This window comes from Oncorhynchus masou, chromosome 16 (genome assembly GCF_036934945.1).
Source record: "Oncorhynchus masou masou isolate Uvic2021 chromosome 16, UVic_Omas_1.1, whole genome shotgun sequence".
Taxonomy (NCBI): Eukaryota; Metazoa; Chordata; class Actinopteri; order Salmoniformes; family Salmonidae; genus Oncorhynchus; species Oncorhynchus masou.
The window spans coordinates 10,994,093-11,015,655 of NC_088227.1; the positions used below are offsets into that span (position 1 = coordinate 10,994,093).

At 40.2% G+C, this 21,563-nt stretch overlaps 1 protein-coding gene across 1 annotated transcript; it reads left to right on the plus strand.

Annotated features, from left to right (window-relative positions):
* The first annotated feature begins 1,172 nt into the window (after window positions 1-1,172).
* LOC135557257 (transmembrane protein 151B-like) lies at window positions 1,173-18,206 on the plus strand. Its single transcript, XM_064990462.1, has 3 exons — window positions 1,173-1,259; window positions 13,772-13,780; window positions 16,690-18,206. The coding sequence occupies exons 1-3, from the start codon at window positions 1,173-1,175 to the stop codon at window positions 18,139-18,141; spliced, it is 1,548 nt and encodes a 515-aa protein (XP_064846534.1). The 3' UTR covers window positions 18,142-18,206.
* The last annotated feature ends 3,357 nt before the right edge of the window (window positions 18,207-21,563 follow it).

A 21,563-nucleotide genomic window follows, 5' to 3' on the forward strand; every position in this document is an offset into this window, starting at 1 on the left:
GTTTTCAATACCTTACCTTGTGAGGGTAATGTCACTGAGCATTTTTCTAAAATGTTTTATGAGTTGGAGAACATATTGATAGGGCTCTTAGACCATTCCTCTATACAGAATCCTTCCAGATCCTTCATATCCTTTGTTTGTGTTTATGAATTGCACTATTCAATTCAAACCACAGGTTTTCAATTGGTTACAAGTGTAGAGACTGAGATGGCAATTAAAAAAAAAAATATGTGGCCAAATAACCATTTTGTTGTGGATTTTGATGTGTGCTTGAGGTTATTGTCTTGCTGGAAGATCCACTTGTGGCCAAGTTTCAGCCTCCTGGCAGAGGCAATCAGGTTTTTGGCAAAAATGTCCTGGTACTAGGTAAAGTTCACGATGCCTTTGACCTTAACAAGGGCCTGAGGACCAGTGGTAGCAAAATAGCCCCATAACATCAAAGATCAACCACCATATTTTACAGTAGGTTTGAAGGTCTTTTCTGCTCATGCATTGTCATTTCGACACCAAACCCACCACTTGAGCTCTATTTTCATGTCATCCAACAAATGTAAACGCCTGGAGTTTGATAACGGGATTGGAACCGGTGCTTTGGTAAAATGACCTGAACATAGAGCTCTTTGGCTATGAGCATCAGTGGTGGGGTTGGCGTTGAAATGAGAATGCAAATGCCTTCTCAACATAAGTACCTGGAGAGGATTGCAATCACCACACATCACCAGCAGTGCTCTTATACATTCTGCCCATGCCATCTCAGGGGGAAGCACATGTAGCCTAGTCTACAGACAAGCCTACTTGCCTTTGTCCTACAGCCGAGTAGTGTTTTGTTGTCCTAGTACCCCTTGTTGGGAAACAGTGCATTAATCACTTGCAAGAGTATTTCGGAAGCACCTGCATCAAGGCACAAAGGAGCCCATTTTTTCTGCAGTGGACATATGAACCCAATACATGTCGCTTTGGATATAGGCTGCTGTAGCCATGCAGTGGCACCTCATGCTGTGGGGGAGAAGATGCTGCTTTACAATGAGAGCATGTCGTAGGGGTTTCCTCCCGCTATATTGGTTGGATTATGTAGCCTGGGGTAGGCTTGCTGGCTAGTTTACGTTGCACTGTGATTTGGACCTCGGTTTTACTCAGGTGATCCATGCCCCTGTGTTTTTGCTATTGTCAACATGTCCCCAGCATCGGCTGCAACGGCCAGTGAGAGCAGCACCACTACCGTTCCAGAGGAGGACACAGAAGAGAGCGCCCGCGAGGAGGTGAGAGAAGAGAAACGCTTTGTTTAGCTTGCGGCTGTACGAGAGCTGCTAAGCGAATCGTGCATTTGGCAAATGGTTCATATTCATATCATAGCTAAATCCCACGAAACCTGAGCCCTATTCCGATTCTGAGATATCGGTTCAATTACCCACTTAAAATTAACGCATTATGCGCTGCATCAGCACATCTGCACCAATCTTGTTTTGAATACGTTTCTTAGGCTACCGTTTATCACTGTAAATCGTATATGGTTTTGACCATATTATTAAATATGTGGTGTAGTTTGACTGTGCAAGTTTGTGTGCGCATGTGTTTGCGCGTGAGCGTAGGTAAACTACGTGAGTGTGTGCTTGTTTTTCTCTCCCTTCCAAGACACTGAAATGGTCATGTCCCCATGAAATGGTCCCTCTCTGGTGCGTATCAAAAATATTGACAGCCACCTGTCTGAGGACATATGACAGGCTATATGCTATTCCTGTCATGGTCTTCCAAGGCAAGGGATTATTAAAGCCATTTTAATGTTAATTTACACAACAATTTTAACATTTAGGGGAATTTCACAAACTATTATTATTTATAATTGTTACAATCAGGCCCTCTTGTTTTTACTGTCATTCTGAATAGGTTTGCATCAGGAAACACTCAATTGTATAACAATGTTTAATTGCTGGCTGGTTATATTCCGATCTGCTTTGTATAGCCAGGGATTGGATGATGATTTAGTAGAATGGTTTATTATCAGTAGATAGGATGTGTCACTAACCATTTTAATGTGTGAGTATTCATTACTCACAGTTTCTATTATCACACTTCTGAATTAAACCTAGGATTGAAGAATTTACATTTCCAATCAAGGTTTAAGTCTTGAGAGGTGCTAATGTTGAGACAAACTTTTGTTTTACTCTACATTATTCTACATTGGGCCAATTATGACTTCTAACCATCAACATGGAAGTTGGGCAAGCAATATCTCTTCCATTAGCCCTTCTATTACACAATCGTTTTTTTTTAATGTAAAGCAGAGCCAGTCTTAACAATATAGATGTGTCAGCTTGAAAGGAACTCAGTTGGAGGCACTAGATAGAACACACTAATAAGCCATTGCTCGAAATTGTTCAAATACAATGTGGACTATTGTAGCCTATAAACATAAGTAATTTAAATGAAATGCCATGTAACAGGAAGTATGAATGAAAGCCTGTGAACCCAAATAAACCCTAAAATAATCGTTGACTTATCTAACACCCTCACTTTGTGCTTCATCAACACCATGTGTTGAACACACCTCTGGTGAAAATTAGATCACCTGAGAGGATCATCATTGTGGCTGTTTGGAGCTCCTATTCAGAATTCATCAGGGAGGTTTTTGTCTGTCATGCTTAATTGCTGTCACGGCTACAAATATGCGTTGTTAAATTTTTAGAACGATATTACATTACCTCCTAATATCTATCAAGAAGGCATTAGTACCACCCACACTGCATGTGAAAGAAAATCATTTTGAATTTTTGATATCATTAATTCATAATTCCAGCTGCCTCCACATTGATGATATATAATTGCCTGGTGCATCTGTTTAACTTAGCTTCACCATTTACATATTACGATTCCCGCTGCTTTTTCAATAAGCTTTTCTCAAATTCATCTTAAAATTTCAGAAGCAGTGACTGCCGAATGCTTTCTTAATAAAAAATATGAATCAAGTTACTTTTATAATTGACTTAACAATGGCTGTACTTGCTATTCTGCTTTCCTCTAGGGTTTCCCAAACCCTTTTTAAAACTGTGTTGTTGAGGCAAGTAGTCATGGAGAATATACAATATATAGATTTTTGCGATGCATGATATACATCAGAACAATAGATAGATAATCAAACGAGGTTGGGCACTGATGTTTGGAATTAGGCCTGGCTCGCAGTAAGCGTTCCAATTAATCCCAAAGGTGTTCGATGCAGTTGAGGTCAGGGCTCTGTGCAGGCCAGTCAAGTTCTTCCACACCAATCTCAACAAACCATTTCTGTATGGACCTCACTTTGTGCACAGGGGCATTGTCATGCTGAAACAGGAAAGGGCCTTCCCCAAACTGTTGCCACAAAGTTAGAAGCATAGAATAGTCTAGAATGTAATTTTATGCTGTAACATTAACATTTCCCTTCACTGGAACCACGGAGCCTTGCTCAAACCATGAAAAACAGCCTCAGACCATAATTCCTCCTCCACCAAACTGGCACTATGCATTCAGGCTAGGTAGCATTCTCCTGGTATCCGTCAAACCCAGATTCGTCCGTCGGACTGCCAGATGGTGAATCGTGACTCATCACCCCAGAGAACGGAAACGCTCCAGAGTCCAATGGCGGCAAGCTTTACACCACTCCAGCCGACACATGGAAACCCATTTCATGAAGCTCCCGACGAACAGTTCCTGTGCTGAAGTTACTTCCAGGGGCAGTTTGAAACACAGTAGTGAGTGTTGCAAATTAAAAGTCTTACTAAAAATAAAATGTAGTGTAATATCCACTGTGCTCAAATAGATTTATAACACAACAAGGACCCTTCAAATGCTAATATTAGATGAGTAGGCCTAGGGACACCACACCCACTACAATCAATTATTATCTCATGCCATGATGCTTTAGTGCATATTATTTTATTGTCAATTCAGAAAGAGGGCACAACAGGGGCTGGAATGCAACAGGGGCTGGAAAGTGTGTCATGTTCGATTGATTACGGTGCTATTCGCTGCCAGTGAATAACTAATATTCCATTGCGGTAGCGTTATCAGCAGAAGGGGGAAATTCAGTGCTAAGCCCTCTGCCCTGGGGGCGTTTTGTTTACAGGGGACCATGTCATGTGACAAGGTAAGGGGAGGATAATTATGGAGTGCTGTCAGGTCTGTGTTGTAAAAACCTGAAATACAGTTTGGTGAAACCTGTATTTTAATCCCCCAAAAGGTTGTCTATACAGTATTATTAACATGCAATAGAACCATGGAAATAATTATATAACGTGAACACAATGCCTCCTCTTCCTAGCTACAGTGTCCTGCCCTCCTTGTGTATGGTACTGTTCAGTTCGGGTCCTACTAATCACCCCAAACAACCACAAACAGGTGTCCCAAATAACCCCAAGCATGTACCCCAATCAACCACAAATAACCCCAAACAGTTACTCCAAAGACCCACAAACAACCCTAAACACGTACCCTAAACAACCACAAACAACTCCTAACAGGTACCACCAAACCAGCACCCCAACCACAAACAACCCCAGACAGGTATCCCAAACAACTACAAACAACCCCAAACCTGTACCCCCAAATAACGACAAACAACCCCAAACAATGAGAAGCATCCAGCCCCCTGGTCTGCGAACCTCAGAACGCAACCACAAACAACCCCAAACAGGTTCCCCAAACAACCCCACAAACAACTCCAAACAGGTGCCCCAAACAGGCAGGTACCCCAGACGACCCCAAAGAACAACTAACAACCCCCAAAAGGTACCTCAAACAACTAAAAACAACCCCAAACAAACCCAAACAAGTACCCCAAACAGGTACCTCAAGCAAACTTAAATAACCCACAAACAACCACAAGCAACCCCAAACAGGTACACGAAACAACCAAACAGGTACTCCAAACAACCACGAACAACCCCAAACAACCCCATAACCCCAAATAGGTACCGCAAACAACCTTAAACAGCCCCCATACAATCACAAGCAACCCCAAACAATGAGAAGCATCCAGCTCCCTTGTCTGCAAACCTCAAAGCGCAACCACAAACAAGCCCAAACAGGTACGCCAAACAATCCCAACAAGTACCCCAAACAGGTACCCCAAACAGGTACCCCGAACAGGTACCCCGAACAACCCCAAATAACCCCAAACAGGTACCGCAAACAACCCCAAACTGGTACCCCAAACAAACCCAAATAACGAGAAGCATCCAGCTGCAGATTATGCGTGATGATGCCACCTGGTCTGCAAACCTCAAAGCGCAACCACAAACAGATACCCCAAACAAGTAACCCAAACAACCCAAACAAGTAACCCAAACAACCCAAAGCAGATACGCAACACAACCACAAACAATCACAACAAACCCAAACAACAAGAAGCATCCAGCTGTAGATTATGCGTGCTGATGCCGCCTGGTCTGTGAAGTGCAAACACAAACAACCCCAAGCAGGTACTCCAAAGACCCACAAACAACCCCAAAGAAGTACCTCAAACAGGTACCCTAAACAACTACACACAACCCCAAACAGGTACATTAAACAACGAGAAGCTCTGGCCCATGACATAGCTAGTAGCCCTGGTCTACCTTTGGTCCGCTCTAACTGACTCTGGGTTGTTTGGGTTTGTTTGCAGTGATTAGTAGGACCTTTCAGTTCCAATGAATTCATCCCCTGCCAAAAGTACCACCATCTTTCCCCACCATATTGGCGACGATGTCCAGCGAGCCTCCTGTACTATATACGATTAGGTCAATCAGTCTTTGCCCCTTGTGTGATGACTGATAAGCAAATGTATGAATGTTGTTTAGGGTACCTGTTTGGGGTTGTGTGTAGCGCTATAATCCATCCATCCTGGGGCTTTTTCCATCCCATAAGGCGTGACCAGCTTCTGATGCAGGCACTTGGGCTTGCAGTGCCCTGGGGTGGAAAAGATGCCACCAGCTTCATGGTGTCTGGATGAAATTACTGCAGGATTTAATTGGGATGGTTTGCTCTTTTAACAGTTCACAATTTTGGAATACTATTCCAATCCTTAAAGTGTTTTAGATATCCATTTGAATACATACCATTTATATTATAAAATATAATTATGCAGCTAATACAGCTCATTTCACTTTTATTATGGTAGTCTTTACTGTATATTTGATCAGAAGACCCCTATATCCACATACGCCATTAACTGGGAGGGTTTCACATTCACTTGAAGTTGCTGGTAGTATGTGAGGTTCTTTTATGTCTTGGCAACAAACCCATGCAGTGTTTTCTCAATGACCTGAAATGGAAATGGGAAGATTCTCTTGAAGAGGTTGATCATGTGAAAGTTCAGATGAAGTGTGTGAGCCGTTTGATCATAACAAACTAAAGACATGAGCAAGCAGCTCTTTGGCGAATGTCACATAATTTGTATACCTTGTTTGTCATAATAACTAAGATTCAATGGTGTTTATTGGTGAGAAGCTGGGGGATTAGGTTGGAGTGACTAGGAGGGCTTCAGATACTTCTGTGTATAGCCGCGGGAAGTAGGGGTGCCGAGGGTGCTGCGGCACCCCTGAAAAATTGGAGAAAAAGATGTAAAAAAAAATCTATATTTCTTACTTTCTCACAAAAGTAGTGGACTGGGCCTTTACTTATTCCTGTATTAGGGGAGCGATATAGCCGTCTGATGCGCAGGCAATTTTTTATATATTTTTTAACATTTTGTTTTTTCACAAAAGTAGTTCACTGGACCTTCTTTAGTAGTCCTGTACTAGCGGACCAATATAGCCGTCTATAGTGCGTGATTTTCTTTTTCTCCCGCACTACAGATTCTCAGCACCCCCAACATTTTCCCTTATATCCCAGCACATGGACACAATACGACCGTTTTCTAATGTTGAATTGTACCTTACATGGTGAAAACTATACATTGATTTCATTGTATATTCCACTAAGAGAAAATCTTTTTTTAGATAGTATTCCAGCTATATTAGATCAAATCCAGACAGGAATAATTATTTTAGCAGGTGACCTAAATCAAAAAGTTTAGAGGGCCTCTAAAGAGGCTTAAAAATGTAATCTCTACAGGTAATGTAACAGGACACCTGGAGATTACTATTCCCAACTACAAAAAAAAACAATTCCTTTTTTTCTCAAAGTAAGAAAAGCTATATTAAATGTACAACATTTTTATTTCCAAAAAATGCCCTCAACAATTTACTGGATTCAAAAATTTATGATATAGTGATATCGGATCATTTTCCGTTATCGTGCTTAAATACACCAATAGAAAATACACTTAGCAACAGAATTTGGAGCGTCTGTATTAACTAAGTAAATTACATTTATTTTAACCTTTGCCATTACAAATGTAGACATACAAGATAGAGCAAAAAACGACCCCCGATTTGATCTGGGATGCCTTTAAGACGTACATATTATTACATTAGGGGAATGATAATCTCATACTCAGCAAAAGATAAATCTGGTTTAGAAATTAACATAAAATAAAAATACATCTCTTAGAAAATTCTATAAAAATCATTACAAGGTAAAGAAGAAAATAAAATGTGAAATTATGCAGGAATACGATCTTTTACTATTGAAGAGAGTCAACAATTACAGGTTAATGTCAAATAAAGCATATTACTTAATGGAAAATAGACCTGGTAAATATCTCACAGTTCAAGCAAAAATAATACCAGTTATAATTTAAAAAGATAAACATACAAATGCATAAATTGGAAATAACATGATTAATTACATTTTAGAAAGCTTCTATGAAAATGTATATAAATCAGAATTAAACAACAGTTGGACAGATCCTATAGACTTCTTAGACTCAACAACCCTGAAGTGATTATCAGCAGAAAATATATGTATAAAAAATACATTTAAAAAAATCAATAAAAACAGAGATCACCCAAAAATAAACATGCTGTTAAAACATTCACATGGATAAAAGTACCAGGAAGGGAAGGCTTTCACATATAATTCTATTTAGCGTTTTCAGACAAAGTAGCACCCCACATGAAAACAAACATGGCACTCAATTCAGTATTCAGTACTTCCTAGTTCTATGTATCAAAAAGTTATTTCAGTTATATTAAAAGCAGGAAAATCTGGAGTTCCCTACTGATTATAGACCCATAAGTTTAATGAACTGCGACAATAAAATAATAACAAATGTGATAAACTAGGTGTATGTGTGGGTCACTACTTCACATGAGAGCCATAATATCTTGTTTTTTTTAATTAAAATGTGTTTTCTGGCAAAAAAACCTTCTGGAACGTGTAAACTTTCATGTGCCTTAATAACAAACTTGTATGCCATCTGAAAATACGAATAAAATAGTTAAATTACGAGCCTAGTTGGTTTAGCCACAGAAAAAGTCAGCAACCTTCCCGCTAGCCATGATTGGCTGAGATAATGAGTGTGCTGGACATGCCACTCAAGTTAAAGTGTACTGTGAGCTAACTAACTAATGTTAGCTGGCTGGCTAGCTAACGTTACGTGTATGATCTTATTCGTATCTCAGAGCCATTAGCTTGGCTAGTTATAGCCTAATGTTAGCTAGCTAACCTGGTTGGTTAGCTACCTGCATATTCATTCAGGGTAGTAACGTCATGAGTTGGGTTTATGCTTTAGCTAGCTAGCCTAGCTAGCTACATTTTCAATTATTACACGTTATTACATTATTACATTATTATTACATATTATTACATTTCAAGTTAAAGTGTACTGTTAGCTAGCTAGCTAATGTTAGCTGGCTGGCTGGCTTGCTAGCTAATGTTATGTGTATGATCTTAATATTTGTATCTCAGAGCCATTTTCTTGGCTAGTCATAGGCTAATGTTAGCTAGCTAACATTGAACCTGGTTGGTTAGCTATCTGCAGATTCATGCAAGGTAGTAACATCATGAGTTGTAATTATGGTTCATTGTTTAGCTAGCTATCTAGCTACATGTCTTAACAAAAGACTCCACTATGCAAGTGTCAATTTTAAAAGAATTTCACTGCGACAATTGTTGGCTTGGGTGCTTGACTGCTTTTGTTTGGACAGAACACTCGGATCAACCCTTAAAACCTCTTGGCGCACCGATCCCTTTAGCGGGATCATTTTTGTCAACATCCACTGAATTGCAGAGCGCCAAATTCAAATTAAATTACAAAAAAATCATGAAATCACAAGTGCAATATACCAAAATACAGCTTAGCTTGTTTTTAATCCAACTGGTGTGTCAGATTTCAAAAAAGCTTTACAGCGAAAGCAAACCAAGCATTTATGTGAGGACCGCTCTCTCAGCAGACAAAACATTACAAACAGCTAGCAGCAAAGTAGATTGACCACAAAAGTCAGAAAAGCAATAAAATTAATGGCTTAACTTTGATGATCTTCGGATGTTTGCACTCACGAGACTCCCAGTTACACAATAAATGTTTGTTTTGTTCGATAAAGATTATTTTTATATCCAAAAACCTCCATTTGGTTGGCACGTTTTGTTGAGTAATCCACAGGCTCGTGCAGGTCACGACGGGCAGACGAAAATTCCAAATAGTATCCGTAAAGTTCATAGAAACCTTTTTTATAATCAATCCTCAGGTTGTTTTTACAATAAATAATCAATAATATTTCAACCGGATGGTAGCCTTTTCAATAGGAAAGAGAGAGAAAAGATCTGCTCCAGGCTGCTCGCGTATGTACAAATCTGGGGACACCCAGCTATCCACTGACGCAATGTGATCATTCTCGCAAATTTTTCAGAATAAAAGCCTGAAACTATGTATAAAGACTGTTTTCCACACCATGTGGAAGCCATAGGGAAAGGAATCTGGTTGATATCCCTTTAAATGGAGGGTAGGTATGCAATGGAACAGAGAGGTTTCACAATAACAGCACTTCCTGGTTGGATTGTCCTCAGGTTTTCACCTGCAATATCAGTTCTGTTATACTCTCAGACAATATTTTGACTCTTTTGGAAACTTTAGAGTGTTTTCTATCCTAATCTGCCAATTATATGCATATTCTAGCTTCTGGGCCTGAGAATTGTTCATCCAAACCACAAAATACTGCCCCCTAGTCTCAAGAGGTTAAGGAGATTGGTGGAGCAAAAGCTTAACTTCTTATGGCTGCAGGGGCAGTATTCAGTAGCTTGGATGATGGAAGGTGCCCATTGTAAACGGCCAGCTCCTCAGTCTCAGTTGCTAATATATGCATATTATTATTAGTATTGAATAGAAAACACTCTACAGTTTCCAAAACTGTCAAAATATTGTCTGTGAGTATAACAGAACTGATATTGCAGGCGAAACCCTGAGGAATATCAAACCAGGAAGTGGCCTCTATTTTGAAAACTCCATGTTCCATAGCCTCCCTTTGCTTTATTCAAAGGGGATATCAACCAGATTCCTTTCCCTATCGCTTCTTCCTCAAGTTGTCAACAGTCTTCAGACATAGTTTCAGTCTTTTATTTTGAAAAATTAGCCAGAACGATAACATCGCGTCAAGTGGTCGCATGAGTTTTGCTCGCGCAACAGAGTTTGGACAGCCATTGCTTTTCCTCTCCTACTGATAAAGACATTTGTGGTTGATATATTATCGATTATATATTTTTAAAACAACCTGAGGATTGATTATAAAAAACGTTTGACATGTTTCTGTGAACATTACGGAAACTATTTGGAATTTGTCTGTGTTGTCGTGACCGCTCTTTCCTGTGGATTTCTGAACATAACGCGCCAAACAAACTGAGGTATTTTGGATATAAAAATAATCTTTATGGAACAAAAGGAACATTTATTGTGTAACTATGAGTCTCGTGAGTGAAAACATCTGAAGAACATCCAAAGAACATCCGAACATCAAAGGTAAACGATTAATTTGATTGCTTTTCTGATTTTCGTGAACAAGCTACTTGATGCTAAGTGTACTTCATGTTTTGTCGAGCGATCGATAAACTTACACAAACGCTTGGATTGCGTTCGCTGTAAAGCATATCAAAATCTGACACGACAGATTTAACTTAACCTCTTGAAACTAGGGGGCACTATTTTCATTTTTGGAAAATAACGTTCCCAAAGTAAACCGCCTATTTCTCAGGACATGATGCATATAATTGACAGCTTAGGATAGAAAACACTGTCAAAATATTGCCTGTGAGTATTTTTATGTTACCTTTATTTAACTAGGCAAGTCAGTTAAGAACAAATTCTTGTTTTCATTGACAGCCTAGGAACAGTGGGTTAACTGCCTGTTCAGGGGCAAACCGACAGATTTGTACCTTGTCAGCCCGGGGGTTTGAACTTGCAACCATCCAGTTACTAGTCCAATGCTCTAACCACTAGGCTACCCTGTCTCCCAGAGTATAAAAGAACTGATATTGCAGGTGCAAGCCTTAGAAAAATCCAATCAGGAAGTGACTCATGTTTTGAAACCGTTGTCTTCCTATGCACCCCTATTGGCCACTGAAAGGGATATCAACCAGATTCCTTTTTCACATATTCCCTAAGGTGTCTACAGCATTGTGACGTAGTTTCACGCTTTTATGTGGAAGAATGAGCGTAAACGACTACATTGCGTAAGTGGCCAGCTGAGGGCTCTCAGAGTGATTCTTGCGTAAAAGACAGAGGTAGTAATTTTTCCTCTCGCTCCTACTGAGAAGCCAATTGTCCCGGTTGATATATTATCGAATAGATATTTGAAAAACACCTTGAGGTTTGATTATAAAAACGTTTGCCATGTTTCTGTCGATATTATGGATATAATTTGATTTTTTTTCTCGGTGTTGCCGTGGATTTCTGAACATAACGTGACAAGTAAACAGAGACATTTTGGGTAGAAAAATTATCTTTATGGAACAAAAGGAACATTTGCTGTCTAACTGGGAGTCTCGTCAGTGAAAACATCCGAAGATCATCAAAGGTAAATGGTTAATTTGATTGCTTTTCTGATTTTCGTGACCAAGCTTCCTGCTGCTACCTGGACATAATGCTATGCTAGGCTATCGATAAACTTACACAAACGCTTGTCTTGCTTTGGCTGTAAAGCATAATTTCAAAATCTGAGATGACAGGGTGATTAACAAAAGGATAAGCTGTGTTTCACTATATTTCACTAGTGATTTCATGAATATTAATATTTTCTAGTAAGATTTTTTGACCGTTGCGCTATGCTAATTAGTGTAGTTGATGACAATTCTCCCGGATCCGGGATGGGTTAACAAGTTAACAAAAGGCTAAGCTGTGTTTTCCTATATTGCACTTGTGATTTCATGAATATAAATATTTTTAGTAATATTCATTGAACGTAGCGCTGTGCAATTCAGCGGTTGTTGATGACAATTACCCCGTTATAACGAGATTGCAGCCATAACAAGTTAAGAGGGTGTGAAAGATGCTAAATGGGTTTAGACAAAGAAGAGCTCTCCAGTAATAGTAGCAAAACATTCAAAGGCCATTTTCTCAAAAGTGAGGTTACAAGTTGATCAACTTTCAAAGCAGAATTACTTTCCCATTGTTCCTCAAATGCAGTGTATGATATACCATATTGTAGCTCTGAGTCTCTGCTTTTATCCAATGTAAAAAACACTATTTCAAATTTTGCAACATAAGACCGGATCAAGGCAGTCGGTCACAAATCTTACAAGCAATAGACTGTCCAAAGTCTTTTAGACTAATGGACCTTGAATAATGGATGTTGATGCCAAAAAGACTTTTGGCGGTCTTGAATGGCCTTTTCTATTCAAAACTTTGCAAGCTTTCAATTTTCCGGCTGAAATAATAGATTTAATACAGATATTATAGAAAATGTCCTAAAGCAATAATATACACAAATAATACATTTTCTGATGAAATTGCTTTAGAAAGTGGCACAAGACAGGGATGTCCCCTCTCCCCCCTCCTGTTTGCACTGGCACTTGAACCTCTTGCAGAAAGAATTAGACAGGACCCAAACATATCAGGTATCAGTGTTGGTAAACATGAATATGAACTAAACATATTTGCAGATGAACTCCTGATATACCTGACCAATATTGAAAACTAAATGGCCTTGGTATATTTTCAGAATACTCAAAAATATCAGGATATAAAATTAATCTGGAAAAAAACAATATAATAGTCATAGGGAAAATAAATAAAATAACTCACAATCTACAGCAATCCTTTAAGTGGACCACACATTTTTTTAAATACTTAGCTGACAACAAACAAATATATAACTTACTTAACAATATGTGACCGACCGGCTCAATTCGGTCTTATGTAGCAAAATTTGAAATTGTTTTTTATTTTTACATTGGATAAAAGTAGAGACTCAGAGCTAGAAAATTGTATATCATACACTACAGTTGGGAACAATGAGAAAGTAATTATTTTTGGCAAAATTAGAAACGTGTAATATTTGAAAATGTAGCTAAGACTATCTTACCCGTATACATGGATGGACGCTTCTCCCACTCTGTCACGGATGCCATGGTTGACCTAAATTTGTAGTAATCCGGAAACAGGTTTTTTATACAACAGCCTTCTGTGTGTTCTCTTTTTCACTTCCTCTGCATATTTGCAATCAAATGCCAGAATTTTCTCCATCTCCTTAGCTATCATTCTCTAATTCCATCCGGCATTCCACTGATTTCAAATCTCGGTCCCCCAGAAAGTGGAGAGCAACAATTTTGCAGTTCTACTACGTGATACCTTTAAAAAAAGCAGCGTTAGAAAGGATTACCTACATATACTGACCAGCTCATGTTATAGACCACATATGTCAGAGTCAAGGCCCGCGGGCCACATCCGGCCCGCGAGAAGGTTTTTTACGGCCCCTGGGATGATCTTGATTTATTATTAGAACCGGCCCGCAGACCGCAGCAAGCCGGCAGCCCGCAGATCTTTTACACGCACCAATACTACATTTCCCACAATGCAACGGTGACGCACCGAGCAGTAGGCTGCTTCATTTCAATATTTATTGGCACAGCAGTCGTCAGCATCACAGTAAAATTAACTTTCAGATACCCATCAAAAATGGCAAAACGGAAGGTGGACACTGAGAACCGGGGTTTCAAACAAGGTGGGAGTCGGAGTATATGTTCACGGAGGTAGCTGGAAAACCTGTGTGTCTTCTGTGTGGAGAAAGTGTGGCGGTACTGAAAGAGTATAATCTGAGACGACATTATGAAACGAAACACGCGGACAAAAACAAGAATATGGACATGGAACAAAGGCTACAAAAGGCAGAGGAATTAAAACGAGGCCTCAAATCTCGACAGGCTCTGTTCAAAAAAGCCAAATCACAAGGCCAGGCTGCTGTCAAGGCCAGTTTTATTTTGGCAGAAGAGATCGCTAAATCAGCCCGGCCATATAGAAAATATAGGCTACTGATGGTGCCTTGAATACCGGTTTCTTTCATTTAATGTTCATGTTATGGGGATTTTTATATAAAGGAAATTTGTCTTTTGTGTCTGTTGAAAATTAAAGATTACTGACAGAGCCATAAGAAAATATTGCTTTATTTATCTGATCATATTGGAATATATTTGTTAGGTTTTCAGTAGGTTCAATTAGGTTCACTAGACTATATGCGTCATTTAAAAATTTTTCAATGAACATTCGAACAGTCCGGCCCTCGGCTTGTAGCTAAATTTTTTATTTGGCCCTCCGTCCATTTGACTTTGACACCCCTGTTATAGACAGACACGTGCAACCTGGCAGACCAATCCGAACTCATCTCTCGGCATGTCCAGCCCCCCATTATCTCAGCCAATCATGGCTAGCGGGAAGGTTCCTCACTTTTTCCGTAGCTAAACTAACTATGCTCGTAATTTAACTTTTTTTTCATATTTCCAGATAGCATACAAGTTTGTAATTAAGGGACATGAAAGTTCACGTGTTCCAAAATGACTCTCCTACCCCCAGTTTCACGAAACGAGTCACATATGAAAGCAGATTTAATTAAATGGTACAATCTTCCTATAAATCTTACAGGTAGTATAAGCCTCTTCAGATTGTAATGGAATGTATTTATTTTTGGTAATACCAATTACCCCACCGAAGGCATTCTTTAAAAAAGTTTACCCAGTCATAGAATAAAAAATTAAGTTTTACATCTTCCTAAGTGTGAGGGAGTTTTTAACCTTCCAGACTTGGAATTGTATCAACTCACTACCCAAGGCTTTTACTTGTGCCATATAGTTAAATGCACTAAAGGGGAACAATCGGTACATATTGAAGATGCTCATGCTCATCCCCAGAATCTTTTTATTTTCAAAGGATAAAGCTAAGAACGTTAACAACTTCATAGTTAAGAACGCTATAACAATATGGAAGAAAAATACACTTTTATTCTACAAGAACAAATATCACTCCCTAAAAACGCAACCCTACGGAACAATCCTTGAATAGCTTTTCAGAATTAACCAATAAATTGGTCCACATGGAAAACTAAAGGCATAGATACCGCAAATGACTTGGTAACAGGAAATACATTTATTTCCATTATATAATTCAAAATCTATTTTGGTCTGACCAATGTAGATATTTTGAAATCGATGCAACTTAAAAGTGACATATCACAACATGTTTTATTTGAAATCTTTTGGACATCAGAGCAACCTTGAGGGAAAGAGGTGTTCACATGATAGGTAAGACATACAAAATCTTGCAGAGAGCATACAGTATCCAACCTATCCAATTAATTAGAAAAAATATAAACTATTGGAACCAAGACTTAAAAATAACTGATGTTGGCACAAGATGGAAGGAATGTTGGAGCATAACTAATGAAATGACAGTAAACGAAAATGTAAACTTAATCCAGTATAAACTATTGTATAGAATTAATTTATTATGCAAGAGACAAAATAATAAATTATACAGCACTGATGGATATACCTCAGCAGAGTCATATCTTAAGTGTAAAACTAAAAATGACTCAATAATCCATGCTTTCTAGGAATGCTATGAAGTCCAAAAGTAATGGGCAGAGCTATAAAGTTGTCTGTCAGAAGTATTACAATGTAAATGCACTATTAATCTGTCTGTCTGCATATTTCAAGACATGGCATATGGGGGTATAGTGAGATACCCAATGGGCTGATTCTCTTCTCATCACTCATCTTGAAAAAATGTATACATAGTCGACCGAGAAAAACAAAATCTGTACAATTTAAGGCCATGTGGCAAATAATAATGCAGGCACTAGGGAAGGGAGTGTGAGCATGCGGATCCGGGCTGATGAGATGTAGTCGTTGTTTGTGTGCATCTGTAAATCAATGTTCGCATGTGTATGTTTGTATCTGGTGTTGGAAAAAATATGAAAAATTGAATAGTATAAAATTTAAAAAGAAATGGAAACAAAAAGATTCTCGTGGGGAGGTTGATCGTGTGAAAGTTCAGATAAAGTCTGAACAGTTTGATCATAACAAGCAAAGACATGAGCAAGCAGCTCTTTGCTCATACATAAGATACAGTATGTCAAAGCATAATATTTCATGTGTTGCAAAGAGTAGTTGCTTTTGCCTCAAATTCTTTCAAGTTTACTGTTTCTATAGAGTTATTTAAAAGATAGCTATTGCTTCAAATATCCATCAATTCATCATTCTCATTGTGCATTTGATATGTATTTTCTCACTGTGTGTATAATGGTTAGCACAACGATGATTTCAGGTATGTTTTCCCAGACTCATTGCTATTGTCTTTCTCCATTTCCCCCTCTGCAGCAGCGGCCCCTGAAGCAGTCCCTCAGTAAGTCCCTGTGCAGGGATAGCCACTGGAAATGCCTGCTCCTGTCCCTACTCATGTACGGCTGCGTGGGGGCCATGACCTGGTGCCACGTGACCAAGGTGACGCGGCTTTCCTTTGACAGTGCCTACAAGGTCAAGTCAATGATGTACCACGAAAGCCCCTGCTCCAACGGATACATCTACATTCCTGTGGCCTTCATGGTCATGCTATACGTGGTCTACCTGGTGGAGTGCTGGCACTGCCGCACCCACAACGCGCTGCTGTACAAGGTGGACGTGGAGAGTGTGGGTGAGCGCATCGGGTGCATGCAGCAGGCCACACCCTGCATCTGGTGGAAGGCCATCAGCTACCATTATGTGCGGCGCACGCGGCAAGTGACGCGGTACCGTAACGGCGACGCCTACACCACCACGCAAGTGTATCACCAGCGTGTCAACACGCACGTGGCCGAGGCGGAGTTTAACTACAGCAACTGCGGCGTGAACGACATCTCCAAGCAGCTGCAGGGCCTGGACAGCTTCCCCGTCACCAAGCTGAGGTTCACCAAGTGCTTTAGCTTTGCCAATGTGGAGTCGGAGAACTCCTACCTAACCCAGCGGGCCCACTTCTTCACCGAGAACGAGGGCCTGGACGACTACATGGAGGCCCGCGAGGGCATGCACCTGAAGAATGTAGACTTTAAGGAGTACATGATTGCCTATTCAGACCTGGACCACCTGCCCTGGTACGTGTCCAACTACGTGTTCTGGGCAGCCGCTGCCTTCACCTTCTCCTGGCCGCTGCGTGTGCTGACCGAGTACCGCACAGCCTACCTCCACTACCATGTGGAGAAGCTGTTCGGCTTCGACTGTGTCCCTGTCACACCATCCGAGGAGCGACCATACTGCCACCACATCCCTAGGGTCAACACCATCGAAAGCACCGAGCTGGAGTGGCACATCCGCTCCAACCAGCAGCTGGTGCCCAGCTATTCCGAGGCTGTGCTCATGGACCTTGCTCAGCTTTCCTCAGGTGGCGGCAGCAATGCCAACACCTACTCGGTGTGCGGCAGCTATGGCAGCTACCGACAGAACTGCGAGCGCTGCCACTGCACCATCAGCAGCTCATCCATCTTCTCGCGCAGTGCTCTGAGCATCTGCAATGTGACTAGCCCACATATCCCCTTCAGCGCCAGCCGTTTCTCATTGTCGCGGCTGTACGGCTCGCGGCGCAGCTGCTTGTGGCGGAGCAGCGGCAGCCTCAACGAGACGTCGTGCCCCACAGAGAGCACGCGCTGCCTGACACCGTCGGACCAGCCAGCTAGTGAGGAAAACCCGCCAGACTACCAGGATGCACTCTACTTCCCTGTGCTCATTGTGCACCGTAACGAGGGCTGCCTGAACCATTCGCTGCACATGAACGGATCCTGCGTGGAGACCACCCTATGACTCCCACCTAGTCTAGACCTGAACAAGGAATGTAATGTCACTGTCCTTTCTCTCTGGAGGTTGATGACTGAATAATAGATATTTTTTTCCCTTCCAGGGAAGGCTTATATGGATCTATTTTTCCCCCCAATTGGACCACAGAACGACACACCAATGGCATTCCGGACCCCTTCCAGACCACTTTCAACACAGTTTGTCAAAGACAAACTCCATACAGTACTGGATTAAATGCACCTTTTGGATGCTCACTCCACCTTTTCAATACCTTCCGTTGTAGCCCAGCCCATCTCAAATGAGGTGTCCTCCAATGATATGTTCATCGTAGTAAGTAATAGACAATGTAACTATCTCAAAGAATGTTTGAAAAAACGACATTCACAAGCATAGTCAGTCTGAGACAAATGGACTTAGTGTTCTGAGAATGATGTTGCACAACACCACCATTCTGGACCAATCACAATGCTCTGTTCATATCAGTTCATGCTAGCTTCTACATGACCTATAAATAGAGGAGATGTGTAAGCAAGGTACACTAACAGACATTTGGCCTAAGAATAAACTCCAACTTAAATCATAGTGCATTTTCTGCAACTTTAATGAGAACATCTGTTTGTGATGTTGGATTAAATTGATTAAATCGGTTATTTTGTGAGAGGCTTAGAAGGGATATCTTGTGACTGAAAATCCCAACACAGCTCAACAGTAGAGGCCTCCATTGGAGATGACTCATAAGTGGGGCGTGAACTTAAGGAACATAAACAATATTTATTCAAGCCTTAGAGAGCAATTTGGAGATGGCAAGGAAAACCAACACACCACACAAATTATTGCAAGCAGGAAAAGTTGAAAACAATCAGACATTTCCTCCCCCGTAAATGCATTTCTGGACATTTAAAAATGTTGCTGCATGTATCAAAGTAAATTCAGACAGTCTATAATTCATTTTCCCTCTTGCTCATGGTTCTCAATTCAAACATTAAAATCTAAACTCATTTGGGGCTATGGAATGGTGTATTTGTTTGTTTCGAGGTCAACAAGTTTTTCTGGAATTAATGCTCTTTCATGATAATGATGTGAGATACAGTAGATACAACATTCACTTAGTTAGCAACAGGAGTAAAATATCACAGGATGCAATGGCATTTCCACTTCCTGGCCCTCTAAATATAGCAACATAGTCAGAGCCATTAATAATTTAGTACAGGGGGACTAAAGGACACAAGGAATTCAAACTGAATCCATGAGAGAAGTATTTCATCACATCATGTTCCTTACTCTTAATATTACTGTGTCACACTTCATGTCATTTTAATATATTTCTGATTAAATAATACATCAGCTGTCAATAATAACCTCAGCATGTCCCCTATTTTCAATTTTACTATTCTTTCTCAAACTTATTTTCATTATGCATACAATAATTTGCTTCAAACTACCTCTTCTTTGTTTAGGGATTTAAGTGCCCGACTATGGGTCCTTTAAACCTTAAATTTGGCTTACAAAACACACACCTAAACAACATACAGTACCAGTCAAAAGTTTGGACACACCTACTCATTCAAAGGCTTTTCTTTCTTTCTTTTATTAGAATAGTGAATAGATCATACCTATGAAATAACACATATGGAATCATGTGGTAACCAAAAAAGTCTTAAACAAATCAAAATATATATTATATTTGAGTAGCCACCCTTTGCCTTGATGACAGCTTTCCTTCTTAATGTGTTTGAGCCAGTTGTGTTGTGACATGGCTGGGGAGGCATACAGAAGATATCCCTATTTGGTAAAAGACCAAGTCCATATTATGGCAAGAACAGCTCAAATAAGCAAAGAGTAACGACAGTCCATCATTACTTAAAGACACGAAGGTCAGTCAATCTGGAAAATGTCAAGAACTTTTAAAGTTTCTTCAAGTGCAGTTGCAAAAACCATCAAGCGTTATGATGGAACTGGCTTTCATGAGGACCGCCACAGGAAAGGAAGACCCAGAGTTACCTCTGCTGTAGAGGATAAGTTCATTAGAGTTAGCTGCACCTCAGATTGCAGCCCATATAAATGTTTCACAGAGTTCAAGTAATAGACACATCTCAACATCAACTGTTCAGAGGAGACTGTGTGAATCAGGCCTTCATGGTCGAATTGCTGCAAAGAAACCACCACTAAAAGGACAACAATAAGTTAAATAAAGGTTAAATAAAAAAATATAAATAATAAGAAGAGACTTGCTTGGTCCAAGAAACACGAGCAAATGGACATTAGACCGGTGGAAATTCGTCCTTTGGTCTGATAAATCTAAATCAGCTTTTTGGTTCCAACCGCCGTGCCTTTGTGAGACGCAAAGTAGGTGAACGGATGATCTCCACATGTGTGGTTCCCACTGTGAAGCATGGAGGAGGAGCTGTGACGTGTCAGGGTGCGGCGATACACCATCCCATCTGGTTTGCGCTTAGTGGGATTATCATTTGTTTTTCAACAGGACAATGACCCAAAACACACCCCCAGGCTGTGTAAGGGCTATTTGACCAAGAATCGAGATGGTTTGGGATGAGTTAGACCGCAGAGTGAAGGAAAAGCAGCCAACAAGTGCTCAGCATATCTGGGAACTCCTTCAAGATTGTTGGAAAAGCATTCCTCATGAAGTTGGTTGAGAGAATGCCAAGAGTGTGCAAAGCTGTCATTAAGGCAAAGGGTGGCTACTTTGAAGAATCTCAAATATAAAATATATTTTGATTTGTTTAACACGTTTTTGGTTACTACGTGATTCCATGTGTTATTTCATAGTTTTGATGTCTTCACTATTACTCTACAATGTAGAAAATAGTACAAATAAAGAAAAACCCTTGAATGAGTAGGTGTGTCTAAACTTTTGACTGGTACTGTATCATTACTACACATTCTGTCAGGACCCGGTTTCGAACCTGGGTCTCCGGAGTGAGAAACAGTCACTTAACCAACTGAGCCACGAATAGACAGCAGAACCCAGAAGATGAGGCAGACACAGCAGTACTTAAGACGGTTTATTTAATAAAGAAAAAATCCTAAAATACAAAAAATGGCAAATCCAAAAGGTGGTAGGTAAAACACAAAAAGACCTCAAAAGAAACTCACCAAAAATAAACAAAAACAAAAAACAGAATACCACAAGAACGTCACCCGGAATCGACAAGAGCACACAGAACACTAGGGTAGGGTGCTAACATACAAACACAGAGCACAGAACTGAGGGAAACAAAGGGTTTAAATACAATCAGGGGAAACGAGACACAGGTGCAAATAATAATGGGGATCAAGGGAAAAACATAGGGACAAAAAGCACAATGGGGGCATCTACTGACCAAAACCCGGAACAACCCTGGCCAAATCCTGACAGAATCCCCCCTAGGAACGGCTCCTGACGTTCCTACCAGCTCTCTCAGGGTGGA